The 14,245-nt window shown below is 42.9% G+C and overlaps 2 protein-coding genes across 2 annotated transcripts in view; one reads left to right on the top strand and one right to left on the bottom strand.

Moving 5' to 3' along the window:
- The window catches only part of LOC144798107 (CD48 antigen-like), a gene marked incomplete at its 5' end in the record, with an annotated part of 145,511 nt that extends 142,309 nt beyond the window's left edge, over positions 1–3,202 (bottom strand). Inside the window, 2 exons of the mRNA XM_078668869.1 lie at positions 2,286–2,621; positions 3,133–3,202. Of these exons, the coding sequence (XP_078524995.1) occupies positions 2,286–2,621; positions 3,133–3,202 (406 nt within the window). The remainder of the gene's footprint in view (positions 1–2,285; positions 2,622–3,132) is intronic.
- Positions 3,203–3,318: 116 nt separating this feature from the next.
- The window catches only part of LOC144798354 (uncharacterized), a 90,355-nt gene continuing 79,428 nt past the window's right edge, over positions 3,319–14,245 (top strand). The window contains exon 1 of the mRNA XM_078669189.1: positions 3,319–3,451. Within this exon, the coding sequence (XP_078525315.1) occupies positions 3,322–3,451 (130 nt within the window). The 5' untranslated portion in view covers positions 3,319–3,321. The remainder of the gene's footprint in view (positions 3,452–14,245) is intronic.

Below are 14,245 nucleotides of genomic sequence, written 5' to 3'. Positions count from 1 at the left end.
TGATTCCTGTGGCATGCAGAGCACGGGACTCACGTCTGAGCATACCCGTCCCACTCGGGGTGACAAATGCAAAAACAACAGGTGATGGACAGAATGCAGAACAATGTCATACATTCACCCCAGTACAGAGATCTGGGCCTAAATCCATCATTTTTTTGCTCACCATGCCATTCCAGTTTGAATCCAGCCATATGCAAATCAGTCTTGACCCTGTGCCCCATGGGAACAGTCCAGCCCGAACTGCCAAGCCAGGTCCTCCCTGGACTGGAAACAAGCATCCAAGGACCGGTTTTGGGCTTTCAGCCCTCTTCAGCCTGGATAGCTTGATTCCAGTGGCATGGAGAGCATGGGACTCACGTCTGAGCATACCCGTCCCACTCGGGGTGACAAATGCAAAAACAACAGGTGATGGACAGAATGCAGAACAATGTCATACATTCACCCCAGTACAGAGATCTGGGCCTAAATCCATCGTTTTTTTGGTCACCATGCCATTCCAGTTTGAACCCAGCCATATGCAAATCAGTCTTGACCCTGTGCCCCATGGGAACAGTCCAGCCTGAACTGCCAAGCCAGGTCCTCCCTGGACTGGAAACAAGCATCCAAGGACCGGTTTCGGGGTGTCAGCCCTCTTCAGCCTGTTTAGCTTGATTCCAGTGGCATGGAGAGGACGGGACTCACGTCTGAGCATACCCATCCCACTCGGGGTGACAAATGCAAAAAGAACAGGTGATGGACAGAATGAAGAACAATGTCATACATTCACCCCAGTACAGAGATCTGGGCCTAAATCCATCATTTTTTTGCTCACCATGCCATTCCAGTTTGAACCCAGCCATATGCAAATCAGTCTTGACCCTGTGCCCCATGGGAACAGTCAAGCCCGAACTGCCATGGCAGGTCCTCCCTGGACTGGAAACAAGCATCCAAGGACCGGTTTCGGGCTTTCAGCCCTCTCCAGCCTGGATAGCTTGATTCCAGTTGCATGGAGAGCACGGGACTCAAGTCTGAACATACCCGTCCCACTCGGGGTGACAAATGCAAAAACAACAGGTGATAGACAGAATGCAGAACAATGTCATACATTCACCCCAGTACAGAGATCTGGGCCTAAATCCATCGTTTTTTTGCTCACCATGCCATTCCAGTTTGAACCCAGCCATATGCAAATCAGTCTTGACCCTGTGCCCCATGGGAACAGCCCAGCCCGAACTGCCAAGCCAGGTCCTCCCTGGACTGGAAACAAGCATCCAAGGACCGGTTTCGGGCGTTCAGCCCTCTTCAGCCTGGATAGCTTGATTCCAGTGGCATGGACAGGAGCTGGATCAGTTCGGGGGCACTGTCAATTCATTTATAGGACAGTCTTGACTGCTTTGCCTTTTCTTATTCTCCCCTATGCACTCTCTCTTCCGTTCTGTCTCTTCTAAAAGATAAAATTCTTTCCAGTGGGGGTGAACGTGTTACGCTTATGTATGGTCCTGGCCCTGGCCCTTGTTCAAGTCATTTCCTGACTTGGTCTCAGACTAGGGCAGCCCATTTCTTCCACTGGACATTTCCCCAGTGATGTGAAGCATTTGAAATTGGTCTGAAAGTTCAGGTGAGCACTCCTGGTGTCTCTGTCACTTTTTCCAGCTTGCCCAGGTAATTACAGCTTGCATGGGTGGAGCTTCAGGAGAGAGAGAGAGAGAGAGAGAGAGAGAGAGAGAGGCAAATGCTAGTGTGAACAGTTTTGCCAGGGCTGCGGTTCCCAGTCAGGCTCTGCTTGGTCCCAGGTAGGAAGGAAGTGTAGCAAGACTGGGGTTTGGTCTGTTTATGTCCAATAGTGCTAGATCCGTTTTTCTGTCCTGAGGACATAAATATACATTTGCATTATAAATATATTTCACACCAGTACTCAATCACAAATACATATTACGATCTAACTGAGAAAAATGTTGGAGTTAATCAACTTTACAACATGAATTATTCACTGTGTTCTTGGAATAAAAGATTATTTCAATAAAAGACAACCTTGCTTTCCAGTATCCCTTTCTTGCTATTCTAACCTGACATTGTCAATTTGTAAGCCAGGTACTCACAGTTCGAAGTTACAAGCACACGAATAAAGACGTGTAATATTAAGCTCCGTGTGTGGCATAGTCATTGGCGGGTACCTAGGCTGGGGAAGACCCTACATAGTAGACACCCTAAAGCAAATCTTTTGTTTTTTAGGACTTAATAATGTAAAAGGCTGTGAAATTATTAAAGTGAATAAATATTAAAAAAATTGTAAATGGGACACTCACCATAGACCTTGAGCTGAAATTCCTTTTCCTCATTAAATCCACTTTCATACTGAACCTCAGCTCTATAGATCCCTCTGTCATTCTTTGCCAGATTGGTTATCCTTAGAATTGTTGCATTCACCATTTCTAGTCTCTGAGTAATTGTAGGATTGGCAAGATGGAATGGCTCAAATGTCTTGCTTTTGAAGTCACCAAGACGTGCATTATTAGTAACTGATTTCCAACGCACCTCCAAGATACTTTGTCCTTGGGGTATTATGAGAGAAAGCAGGACTGAACCTCCCACAATTCCATTCACGTCACGAGGAGATCCTTGTGCTTGGCTGATGTTGAAGCCTAGAGAAAAAAGAGGAAGAGAGACAGGTGAATACAATTAATGTCGACAGGTACTAACATAAAAACAAAGTTATAAATAGTATGCTGACATCATGAAATTCCGAAATACGCTCACATTTAAGCTGCTATCACTTGTGTATCTTTATTAAAAGAAGGTTTTCAGCTCGTTGAAGCGCTTAGGGCCATGGTATAAGATTCCTTAAATAACTTAGAATATAGCATGCAATAGTCTACCAACGATGACTCTTCACTCAAATCAAATTAATTAGTGTTGCAAGTGATGTTCACTAGGACATGTTGGCTAAATTATTGCAAATAAAGGAACGTTTATGTTATGGTATGTTGTGTATAAGAGTTCAGATGTATTTAATAAACATGCATCAATATTTTCCTCAGTACTGCAAAATACCAAAAATGCTCTAAAAAGGCACAGTATGCAATATTCATTTGAAAATATGAAAGGGTTCCTCCGGCTCTTTTTCCAGGCATACTGTGTGTCTCTTCGCCCTACCTGCTGCTGGGCTCACGACATTGCCGCACCTCCTGCTGTGCCATTTTCTGGACTGTTGGTCGGACGAGGGGGAACAAGGAGAAGGACTGCATCTCCCAGCAGCCTTTGTTGGCGCCCTCTGATGCCGTCACACGGAAGCGCCAGGAGGCGCTTAAAAGTATCTAGAGCCTCCCGCAGCGCAGGATGCGCATGGGCTGCACGCGGGCGTGCCCGGTCCAAGCCCAGGCCAAGGGCGGGCCTGTCCGCGCCCGTCGTAGCCAGGAGGAGGCAGGGCTGGGCCACCCCCCTACACCATCAAATTGGTGCCCACAAGGACCTGGTTAGTGACTGACTTTTGCTAATCTTGTTTATTGTTCCATTGTTTTATGGTAGCCAGGTCTTGGGATAAAAGTTAAAAATGAGCAAGACTATTCAAAAGGGGGTCGCTGGGACACTCGATGCTTTTCTCCTGAGAGCAGAATCCGTACTGATTAAAGAGATTTAGCTCACCCAAAGGAGATTGTCCCTGTATCCTCGTAGAGCATCTGCTGGGGCTCCATTAGCATGTCCTCAGGAGGGTTTGGGTTCACCAGTAAAATTACTTCACCAATTATCCTCTGGGTCTTCTCTAACATCAATAGCTGTTCCTTCTACTCCAGTTAGAGATCTTACTCCCACTACTTTATCCCCTGACATGATGCTAACATGCCAGCAGCGCCAAACACAGGCCAAGAAGGGGGAGGGTGTAGTTTCAGCCCCTTCAAAGAAAAGGAAGGCGGGTGGGCTACCGTCTACTTTGCACCAGGCCAGTAAAGTGGCTAAAACTAAAGGGGCCACCCGTGGCAAGAAGGGCCGTGTTCAAGAGGCTGTAACACCCGAGGTCTCTAGTCCAATACTTATTAGTTCCCCGGCTAGTCTTAATCAGATGCCACGTGATATGGAGGATGGGCTTATAGCTAAGCTTGAAAAAAAACTACAGGCAATGTTTGAACCGTTAGTATCCAAACTGGTAGACATTGATCAAAGATTGATTAATATTGAGCACCAGCTATTATTGCCAAAAAGTAATTCTACAAATGGCCCTGTTGTTCATAATGAAGTGCTGGGTGCTGTACCAACTGTTCCCGCTAGTGTTCCCGCCAGTGACAAGGTTACGGCCGCCAATATCGTCTTGAAAGCTCCCCCCAACTACCGGCTAATATACTAGTCCCCGACGCAACAGCCTCACATAGGAGAGAAGTACCCGGGAGTAGTACCATTAGAAGGGTGCCACAGGGAGGTATGAACAGTCATAACTATTATGAATTTTTTAATCTACCCCCTGAGGCTGCACCCTATACCATTGTACTCACGAATGTTCCTAATTTACAATCTGGCATTGAGGAAAACTGAGTTTCACTCAGGAACAAGGCCCTACATTTAATAAACTACAAAACAGGGCTGGCAGGTCTCTTATTTGGGAGTTTTAAAATGTCAAGTAGAATTGCGTGGATAGGGAAATCAAAGAAAATAAGCTGAGGTGACTGTGTGGTGGTTAATTTTGGTTACCTCCACTGAGTCAAAACCATCCTTGACAGGGCAGGATCAAGGTTTTTAAGTGGGGACGGTATTAATATCTTACCATTAGGGTTTTTTACCAAGACACACGGTTGTCGAGAATGCCTAGGGACGATTGTAACATTGTAACACATGCTCAGGGAATTTACGAGTACTCTGTCCCAACCTTAACAGATTTGTATCCTTTACCAACCTGGAGGATATTGATTGACTGGGTCCCGCAATTTTGACCGGCAAGACCCCAGCCCGATGGGATCAGGAAGGTAGGGGTAACCGAGTGCCACGCATTATTAGTATGAGTACATCTTCAACCCCCGGGGCATGTGATAATGGTATGGTTCATCCATGTAACACCACTGATAATGTTCCAGCCTTCCACATGTCAAAATGTGAACACAGCCCACAAATGAGTGTACAGTTGGAGTCTAGCTCATCTCTAAAAATAGCTTCTTGGAATATTGCGGGGCTTGTAAGCAAATTAGCCTCTACCGAATGGACCTCATTTATTGAGGACCAGGATATTATATTTTTCCAAGAAACTTGGGCAGTGGATCAGGTCTTCTGTGAGGGATACATTAATTTTTCAAAGCCAGCTGTACAGGGTGAAAGGGGTAGACCGAAGGGGGGCTTGACAATGTGGGTCAGGCAGCTCCACCACTACAAGATAGTGGAGATTGCCATTGACTCACAGGACATTCTTATTGTTAAGCTATCACAGGGCAATTCCCCGGATGTTCTACTCATTAATGTTTACTCTAGGCGTCAGCAAGGAGGGAAGGCCTCTGATATTGTGGGCCTTCTAGATGTTTTTTTAACGAATCACAGAGGCAATACTAACATAATAATAGCAGGTGTCTTTAATTGTACATATGAACCACTTGATTGTGAGGATATGAATTTTTGTCTCAAGGAGGATGACCAGTGGTCAATCCCACCACTGGAACTTCCACCCATAAAAAAAGTGGACCAGAGCAGTACTCCAAATAAAAGCATTCTGTCTGGAACATGGGCTGAGAGCAGCAAATGGTCGCAGAAAATCGGACAAGTTAGGGATGCCAACATTTGGTAGTGGGCCTCGCTCTACTCGTATAGACTATTTTATTATAAATAAGGAACTGTGGCCTAAATTGTTAGATATGATGCTGGAAGCCCGGCCAGAAAGTGAACACAATCCTCTTTTAGTTTCTATGCGGGCTATTGACCCAACTCATGTCGATGAATTGCCACATTGTCCAGATTTCATAGAAGGCCATCTATCAAATGATACAAGACGTCTCAAATTGTCTAAGGTTGCACTCAACCCTGAGAAGCTGCAAGACATGAGTAACTTAGTAGCTAATACTATTGTTACACTTCAGACAGACAACGAATTGGGGTACACTGGGATAGAGCTGGCCAAGAACATGAGCATCTTTTTAATCAACTGAAAAGTTTTTTTATTATCCAAAACAAGAAAGGGCCCGCCTCATCCATCACCAAGGCTGCAGTTTGGTACAATTCCAACTGTCACTTGGCCTATAAAACTTTGGCAGCTGCAATTAGGAGTAAAGAACAGGTCTCTATAAGAGAGAAGAGGCAGGATTATAAGGCGGCAAAATTCAAGGCAAAAAGATGAAGCTCATTGGGCTGAACTTCTCAATGCATGCTCTGGGAGGGATTGTAGTGTAGTTCCTATCATCCCAATAGGCTCTGCGCATTGGAATGATACCTACAGCAGTAAAGGCCTAGGCCAGACGTTAACTAGGTCTACTACTGTCGATACTAGACTTAAAGTTTTGGGTTTGCCAGCTTAGCTCAGAGTTCACTAGAAACGTTCTCGAATGTTCAGGAAAGAATTAACTCCCCTGATTAGACAAGAAGGGATTTAGTTTCTGACAACCATAGAACATGACAACTTTGCTCTCCCCTAATCAAGAGTATATCTCGAGAGTCGTGTGAACAAAAGGCAATTTATTTTACTCAGTCAGTACGTGCATTCTTAGTCTCATCAGAATGTAGAGAAAAGGAAGAGACGGGCGTGTTCAATAAAAAGGTGTTATTTATTGATCAGTCTCTTTTCTCATACAAGAGAAATGGATCGATATTATTGCAATACTTATAGCTAAGTAAAGTGCATACATTAAAAGCAATAGCATAAAATAATACTGTAAAAACATTGATATGGTTTCTAAGCCATAAGATGTTTTAAAATGAATAAAATATATTACATACACATATACATTTGACTAAACGTACTCAACTGGTGTTTCTAGATACGCCTACCCCGTGTACCTGACCTAAGTCTAATGCGTGGGCGGGAATAGAAAGTTACAGTTTAAGTTAAGTTTGTTTTTGCCAAGTGAATAACTAAAGAATTCTCTGTGAGGGGTTATTCAGTTCTGTACCTGGAAGTTAGGATGAATGAGGGATGGTATCTCTCTCTCTGGTCTCGATATTCCAGGCTGCCTGCGAGGGCGGCCCAGAAACGCCGGTGCTGGATTTCTCGGCAGGAGAAAGCAGCACGTCTCTCAGCGCGTCAGGAAGGCGGGGCTGCTGCCAGCGGGGTCTGCTCTGCTCTTGGCTTCGGCAAGTATGGCTGCTCCGTCTCGTCACCACGCGTGTGTTTGCATAGGGCAAGATCGGTAATATTTATACCTTTAAGGTGCCGAGATTGACGTAAGGATGGACATAGATACGTCAATAAGGATGTCATACGACCTGCTCGTTAGCACATTCTTTTACTGAAGTTCTCGGTGAAATCAAAACAATGGCCGCAGGGTTTTGCCCAGGTTGTCATAGGTTTGATTTGTTATGAGAACTCCGTATGCCTTATCAGGGGCTGGAGGAATATCGCTTGTCTAATTAGATCGCAAGCGTTATGACCTAATCAGATAACACGTTCCTGTGCCGTAGTGTGACTGCGTCAGATAACGGTATCTGCATCATGGGGGTTTTCTGCCTCATGGGCTGACTGCTAGTTAACTTGTTGGTTTGTTTAACTAGAATAGGGTCAGGAATAGGGGGATCGATTCAGAACCTATAGGAATACATGACACCCACTCCACGCTAACTATGGACATATTTACTAATCTAGGCATAGTATAACATAGTACAACATACTATAGAGTAGTGTGTATACCTTACCACCCCAAAATACATAAATGCATTTTGAAATTCTTCAAATATACGGAAATTTTGCAGACATATATATCGTATGCACTCAAGCTATGGAATAATGCTAAAGTAATCACGCATTTGTATACATTATTGCTTATTAGGTATATGAGAATTACACATGAAATGGTTTCTTAAATACAGAAAAAAGTTTCGAGACCATTCCATCACAGAATAAAATATTTGTGAACATACCAGCGGGCAGCTAAAGTCTATAAAGTATCTAAAAATAGAAATCTTAGTTCTTTAGGAATAGTTTCTTACTTTAAGCAGAAGATAAGTGTCCCGAAAAACCGAAAAATGAATTGGGGCTTCTGAAAGAGTTGCTGTCCGTGAACTGGAGTGAAAAATAGTTCATGTGACTTTATTATTTAAAGTTGAAGGCCGAATTCAGGGAACGCCGTGTGCGAGCTTGCTCAAAAGTCTCTATTTCTGTTCGGGTGAGAACATCATATCATTTAGGCTTTCGAAAAAACTGTCAACAGCTTCCTGGGAAAGTTCCACTAACTCGGAAATAGGTGTAATCATGCATTCTTGTGCATGATTGTCTCCATTGACATTCTGATTCGCATTGCTGACAGAAGGTCGTACCTGTTCGATGCTGCTTTCATCTTGAACTTCACTACCCATCAATCGTAGTGGTGAAGCTTCCACGAATGCCGTCATCAGGATTGGTAGCCTTTGAGGGCAGCACAAAGCATGAACCTTGATCGGGCTCAACAATGTTTCTGCATCCATCGGCGCATCCGATTGTAGCGTCAGACAGATGTCTAACACGCATTCTTCCCCGCATAGCAGACACCTTAATACAGGTAAAACACATCTTTGCCACATTGGTCGAAATGATAGAAACCAAGTCATGTTCAGGTCTCTAAGCCGGGAGAGTCCCAGGATTTTTGATATCCGGTCCCGGTATCCAATGGCTAGGATTGTTTCTTCCCTTGTCGCAAGAGTTTTGTCTGTGACATGGGTTGCCATAACGAAAAATAAGGACTAAGAATAGGATTCCTGCAATTAGTCCCAAGATCAGGGGAAGTCCGCCAAAAATCGAATGGACGAAATCTGGAAAAATACCCAGTATGGCTTTGAATGGTGTTAATGCCATCGAAAATACTGTCTTAAATACCTTTGAGACCCCATTGGTATCAGAAATATTTAAGATTTCATTCAGGATTTCCGCGAAATGTACGGGGGAATTAGTTGATAATAATGTATGTATCTCTGCAGTCGTCCTTGCGACTTGTAGATCATACGTTTCTTTTGATGACGAGAGCCTGGTAGGCGTCTGAAGAAGCACTGTTTTCATTCTGCTTAAAGTATCTATTCGAATAGAAGTAATTTTCAAATCGGGCCATGCCCTTGCCTCCCTGTCTGGGAAGGAGCTGGGGAACAACGAGCGTCCACAGCACTTGACCTTCGCAGTAGTAGTTACTAGATAAGGAGTCCCGGGCATAAGACTACAACATCTGCGGTCTACAATAAGAATGTAACTCCCATTATAGAGTCTTTGAAAGAATGGTTCTATTTCCGTTGCAGGTGCGCCTTGCTGGTTACATGAAAGGTTGTATGAATTCCCTTCACAGGCTCCATGCAAACTAATTCCGTTACACAGAAGTGTGCCACTTAGTGACATCGCACAATTGTTGCCACTAAGAAACACTTTCTGTCCTCTATTACTGACACATGCATGTGAATAGGGCAGGTTCCATGTTGTTTTAAGGTACCCCTTTCCCAATTTCTCGTACATGCCAGCCTGTATATATTTTTGGCAGTATTGAAACCTGAAGGTTGAGATTGGAATATTTATTATCCCATGTATTATCCATTCACTGACAGGTCAAGATTGTATAATCAGCACCCCTTTGCGCCATACTGATTTGTCTATCAGTAAGGTTAAAGATTTGGAATAGTGACGTTGTATTGATTAAACGCCAAGGCACATAGCCTGAACGCAGATTTTGTAACGTCCAGCCAAGCTGTACAATAGAACGCAATTGTGACTGACCGTGTTGTAATAACAGTAAGTCTTGCGACAATATATCGATTGTTGAAGACACAATGCTGTCCAAAGAAAAAATTCTGGGGGACAGAGTCATTAACCCATTGTCCACTACAGAAAGTGATTTTTCCAAATTAATACGGTCAATTTCCCATATTCTCTCTGCTGTTTCAATTTGAGTAACCTTCCAGGCCTCATTGTATGCTGCATATACAGAGGCTGCTATGAAACGCTTTTGACGCTGTTTGCGTGGTCCCATAGTGAAATCACGCAAGTCAGCACCATCAGTAAGTAAAGTTAGGTGTTGCTTAATTTCTGCCAGTGTGGAAGTTTGTAGCCATTGAAGGCATAATTTGCCCACACTGTAGGTGGTTATTATCCCTGGGTGATGTCTTTGGGGATATCTAGGGTCTGGCCTGGTCATTTTGAACCCCTGCGTTTTGTTCAGGAATCTGTCTTGACAGTTATTAGTATCTGTGGGCCAGATCAACCACTGTTTCCAATCAGGATGTGTTCTGTTTTGGTTTAATATATGGTTTACGTCTATCTCTTCGTCTGTATCAGAGTTATTGCTAAACATTGTTGGCTTTGGAATAGACGGTTTATTTAAATCTTTGATTTTGGCTAAGCCAAGACAGGTGGTCTGTTGAACAGTGTCATTTAAAAATATCATTTGTTCTGGGATCATGCAGGCTCTAAACAAAGCTTCTATACCCTGTACTTGCCATTCTTTTGTACCCCAAACACTTTTCAATTCAACATTTTTGTCCCAATAATCAAATCCAAAGGTATTCATTTTTTCAAAGAATGAGTCTGAATATAACAATTTTGTGTTGGTTATCATGGTCTTGGTCCCTGTCTTGCTTGACAATTTAAAATAAAAATGCTTCAGCATTACTTGTGTTAAAACCTGAAAAATATGAATATTTGTCGTAAACGGTTCTTGAACTCCCTTTTGGAGGTGTTGCACAATGTTCCCATTGATTATAATTTAAAACATTTCTAGGTTGTGCAGATCTATGTAAAAAATGGTTACCATAGTGGTTATAACAGTACATACTATCATAATTGGTAGAACCCTGCAAATAATCATGTTTGGTAAATTTAGCAGACATTACTAAATCAGACATCATATTATTAATGCTTTCGAAGTCCCAATCATCAGCAAATGAGTTTCGTTTTACAAAGTCACTCAAGGAGATCTTAATTTGGTGTGGATATTTCAGGATCTCGACCAGACCATAAATTTCATAGTCAGTGTTGTCCCAGGCTACCCCACCAGGTATCGGATTGGCTGTGAAGTTGGCTGAAGAAAGTTCTCTTTTCTCGACGTGTGAAGATGTGTGTGGTTTGAGGATCAAGTTGATTTTCTGACTTGCTGTGTCCATTTTAGCATATTTTCCCTCAATGAAGCGTCCCAAAGTAAGTACCATGATGAGCCAAAGTATGAGGATAAATGCACCAAAACCCACCCAAAATTCAATCCATGGAGAAATCAGATATGTTTCTTTCAGTTGTTTCAAAAGTTCTTTAGCTTTATCTTTAAAGGTTTTTGATGATGGCTGTGTCTTTGATTCAGTGAAGCCTTCAGAGGAATCATCGAAGTTTATGAAGTAGCCGGAAGCAGTTCTGTCAATTGTTCCAATTGGTTCATTGGTTGCATTTTCACTTGGTACTTCATTATAGATTGGTGTGTCTCTGCTAAATGTTTTTATTTGGGTTTTCAGAGGTCTGAGTTCTATTGCATTGCTGCATAGTCCTTGTTGTTCTTCTGTAGGCGTTTCGAATGTGATGAGCCTCTTCGTAAGAACCTCTGTACTGGTAGCAAACCTTGGTGTTCTGCTACTTATTGGGAGTCCACTTGGCCTACTGTTTGTTATCGGCCACATGTTGTGGTTTTACCAGGTCGATGGATACAACTCGGTTCTCCTTTTTAACAGCAAGTGGCGGTAGTACAACTGATCTTGTCCCGTTGACAAACAAGACAGGAACTGCTTTTCTGTAAGAAGGCCCAAATTCCTTCTTTACCGCGATCTTCTCCCTGACTAGATCCTCGACTTTAGGAATCCAGACAGGTCTTGCTGGGACAGGTGGTGGTTCTTCAGTGGTTGTTGGCTGTTGTTTCAACTTTATGTTGCTCAGGTCTTTTCTTGTTTTGTTTAAGTCCTGCAAAATAGCCAAACGGTCTTTGATATCAAAGCTTTTTTCTTTCACCACTGAAGTCTGACTGTCAAGGTCAGAGATAATCATCCTAGTTCCGAATAATAATTCGTACGGACTGAATCCCTTCAGAGAATTTCTTGGCAAGTTATTGAGACTACGTTGGACACTTATTAGATGTTTGACCCACCCAGCTCCCGTACCTAATATCCTTTCCGTTATAGATTGCTTTATGCCTTTGTTTTTTCTTTACACCATCCCGTACCCTCAGGAAGGAAGTGAGAAGATTCCCGCTGGGCTATGCTCATTTGGCCATGTTTCCCCCCATGCTTGAGGGCTAGAGTGGAGACAATGGTCAAACATAGCATGCTCTTAGCGTATATGCCATTTAGACTCGCAAATCTTTGTATAACCGTCCGGACGTCAGCCGAGTGCTGGTGATCTACATTATAAGTGGAACTAGCCTGTATAAGTTAATCGCAACCCTTCCTTTTTACTCCTGATTTTTCCTGGAGTAAACCGACGAGGTATTAAACTGTTTCTCTCCCCACTGCGATCTCTGTTGCAGTTTGGGCAGTTTATTACAAACATGGTGTGACGCAGACTCATGCCTGGCCACCAGTACCGTGATTGTAATTCTTCCAGAGAATCTTTTAGTTTGAGGTGTCTGAGACCCTCGCCCATATGCGCGTCTGCGATTAACAAGTTTCTCCTGTCCATGTTTGGAATCACTCTATCCCCCACTCCAGGGATTCGAGCAAAAGGGACGGAGTTTGCATCGATTATGTATGTATAATTGAGTGGATAGTTGATCGGTAACGCTGAGCAGTCGCCTTTTGATGACGTTTTCACTGCCAGCACTGTTTCACCGTCAATGTATTTTAATGTACGCTTTTTTCGATCTACGGGAGCCGATTTAGTGGCTGCCGCTGTGGCTGTCTCAGCCAATGAATTCCCTGCAACGTGAACGCCATCACGCTGATGACTCAGTGAGTGTGTCACGTGAGTCTTTGGTAGTTCTTTCTGTAAAAGAGCTATTTGTTCCCAGAGCAGTTTCTGCTTTATTGGTGCATCTGTGTCATCTTTGTAACCGTTTTGAATCCATGTCTGCAAATCCTTGTTATATGATTTGACGCAGTAATATGAATCTGACACTATAAGTGTCGGGAATTCGCGATCCGCATTATCTAGCGCCATTTTCAAAGCTACTATCTCAGTTTGTTGTTCTGAATTAGTTTCTACTGAGTGTGTTTTTGTTAATAGAGGTTTTAGTTTACCTCCGCGCCACACTTCTTTTGTAATCCCACATGTGGGGTTGTATGCTTGTTCTCCCCAAACGGGAGGTTGAGCATGTCCGTCTGTATAGATTACACAGGCGTAATGTCGTAAAGGCAGAATGTCGATTGGCAGAGGGTATGTTTTTTCATATTCTAGATTTTTCAACTCTTCTAGTTCTGGATCAAGGTAATAGTATACTTTGTCCGTTGTGATTGAATTCACCCATTGTATCCACTTTGGATTTAATGTTGTTGTTGGTAAATTACACGGTGTTGTTAGTGCCTCAAAGGCTGATTCTGCTGTTCTGACTGTGATATGTCTACCGTCAGCTTGATCTTTTTCTCTAGCTATTGCGGTTTGAACTGCATGAACAATTCTTTCTGTACTGCTGAACTTCTTTTCAGCTTCTGTGTACAAGTGTGATTTGAATGCAATTGGTACCTTTTCTCCCTCATTAGAGGTCAGGTATGTGAATCCGCATCTCCCTGGGATGACTCGAATCACAAGATTGCGTGTGTTATCACGTGTTTCTAATTTTGTTTTAATTAGCATGTCTGTTTGTAGGGATCTCAAAATTTCTGTGTGTATTTGAGTCCAATTGGATCTTTTGAAATCAGGTTTTATCAGATCATAAAGGGGTTTGACCCTTTCTGCGTAATTTGCAATGTATGTTCTTCCGAAATTTAGGAAGCCTAGAACCGACTGTAAGTTTTTTAGTGTTCTAGGTGCTTGGAGTACGGCACATTTCTCTAGGAAATTGTCAGCCAGGCTTTTGCCTTCACTTGATAACTCATATCCTAAGAATAGGACTGTCAGATGGGCAATTCTGGATTTTTTAAAGTTGAATTTGTAACCCTCTGCTGCGAACCCAAGTATTATGGTGTTCACTCTTTTCAAGTGAGTCTCCAAGTCGTCATCTGTTAAGTAGATGTCATCGACATAAGATAATGCTTCATCATCATATAATTGTAGTAATTCTGTTACTCT

This window comes from Lissotriton helveticus, chromosome 12 (assembly GCF_964261635.1).
Source record: "Lissotriton helveticus chromosome 12, aLisHel1.1, whole genome shotgun sequence".
In the NCBI taxonomy this organism is placed as follows: domain Eukaryota; kingdom Metazoa; phylum Chordata; class Amphibia; order Caudata; family Salamandridae; genus Lissotriton; species Lissotriton helveticus.
The sequence above is the reverse complement of the archived record's forward strand: the minus strand, read 5'-3'. Positions and strand labels throughout refer to the sequence as shown.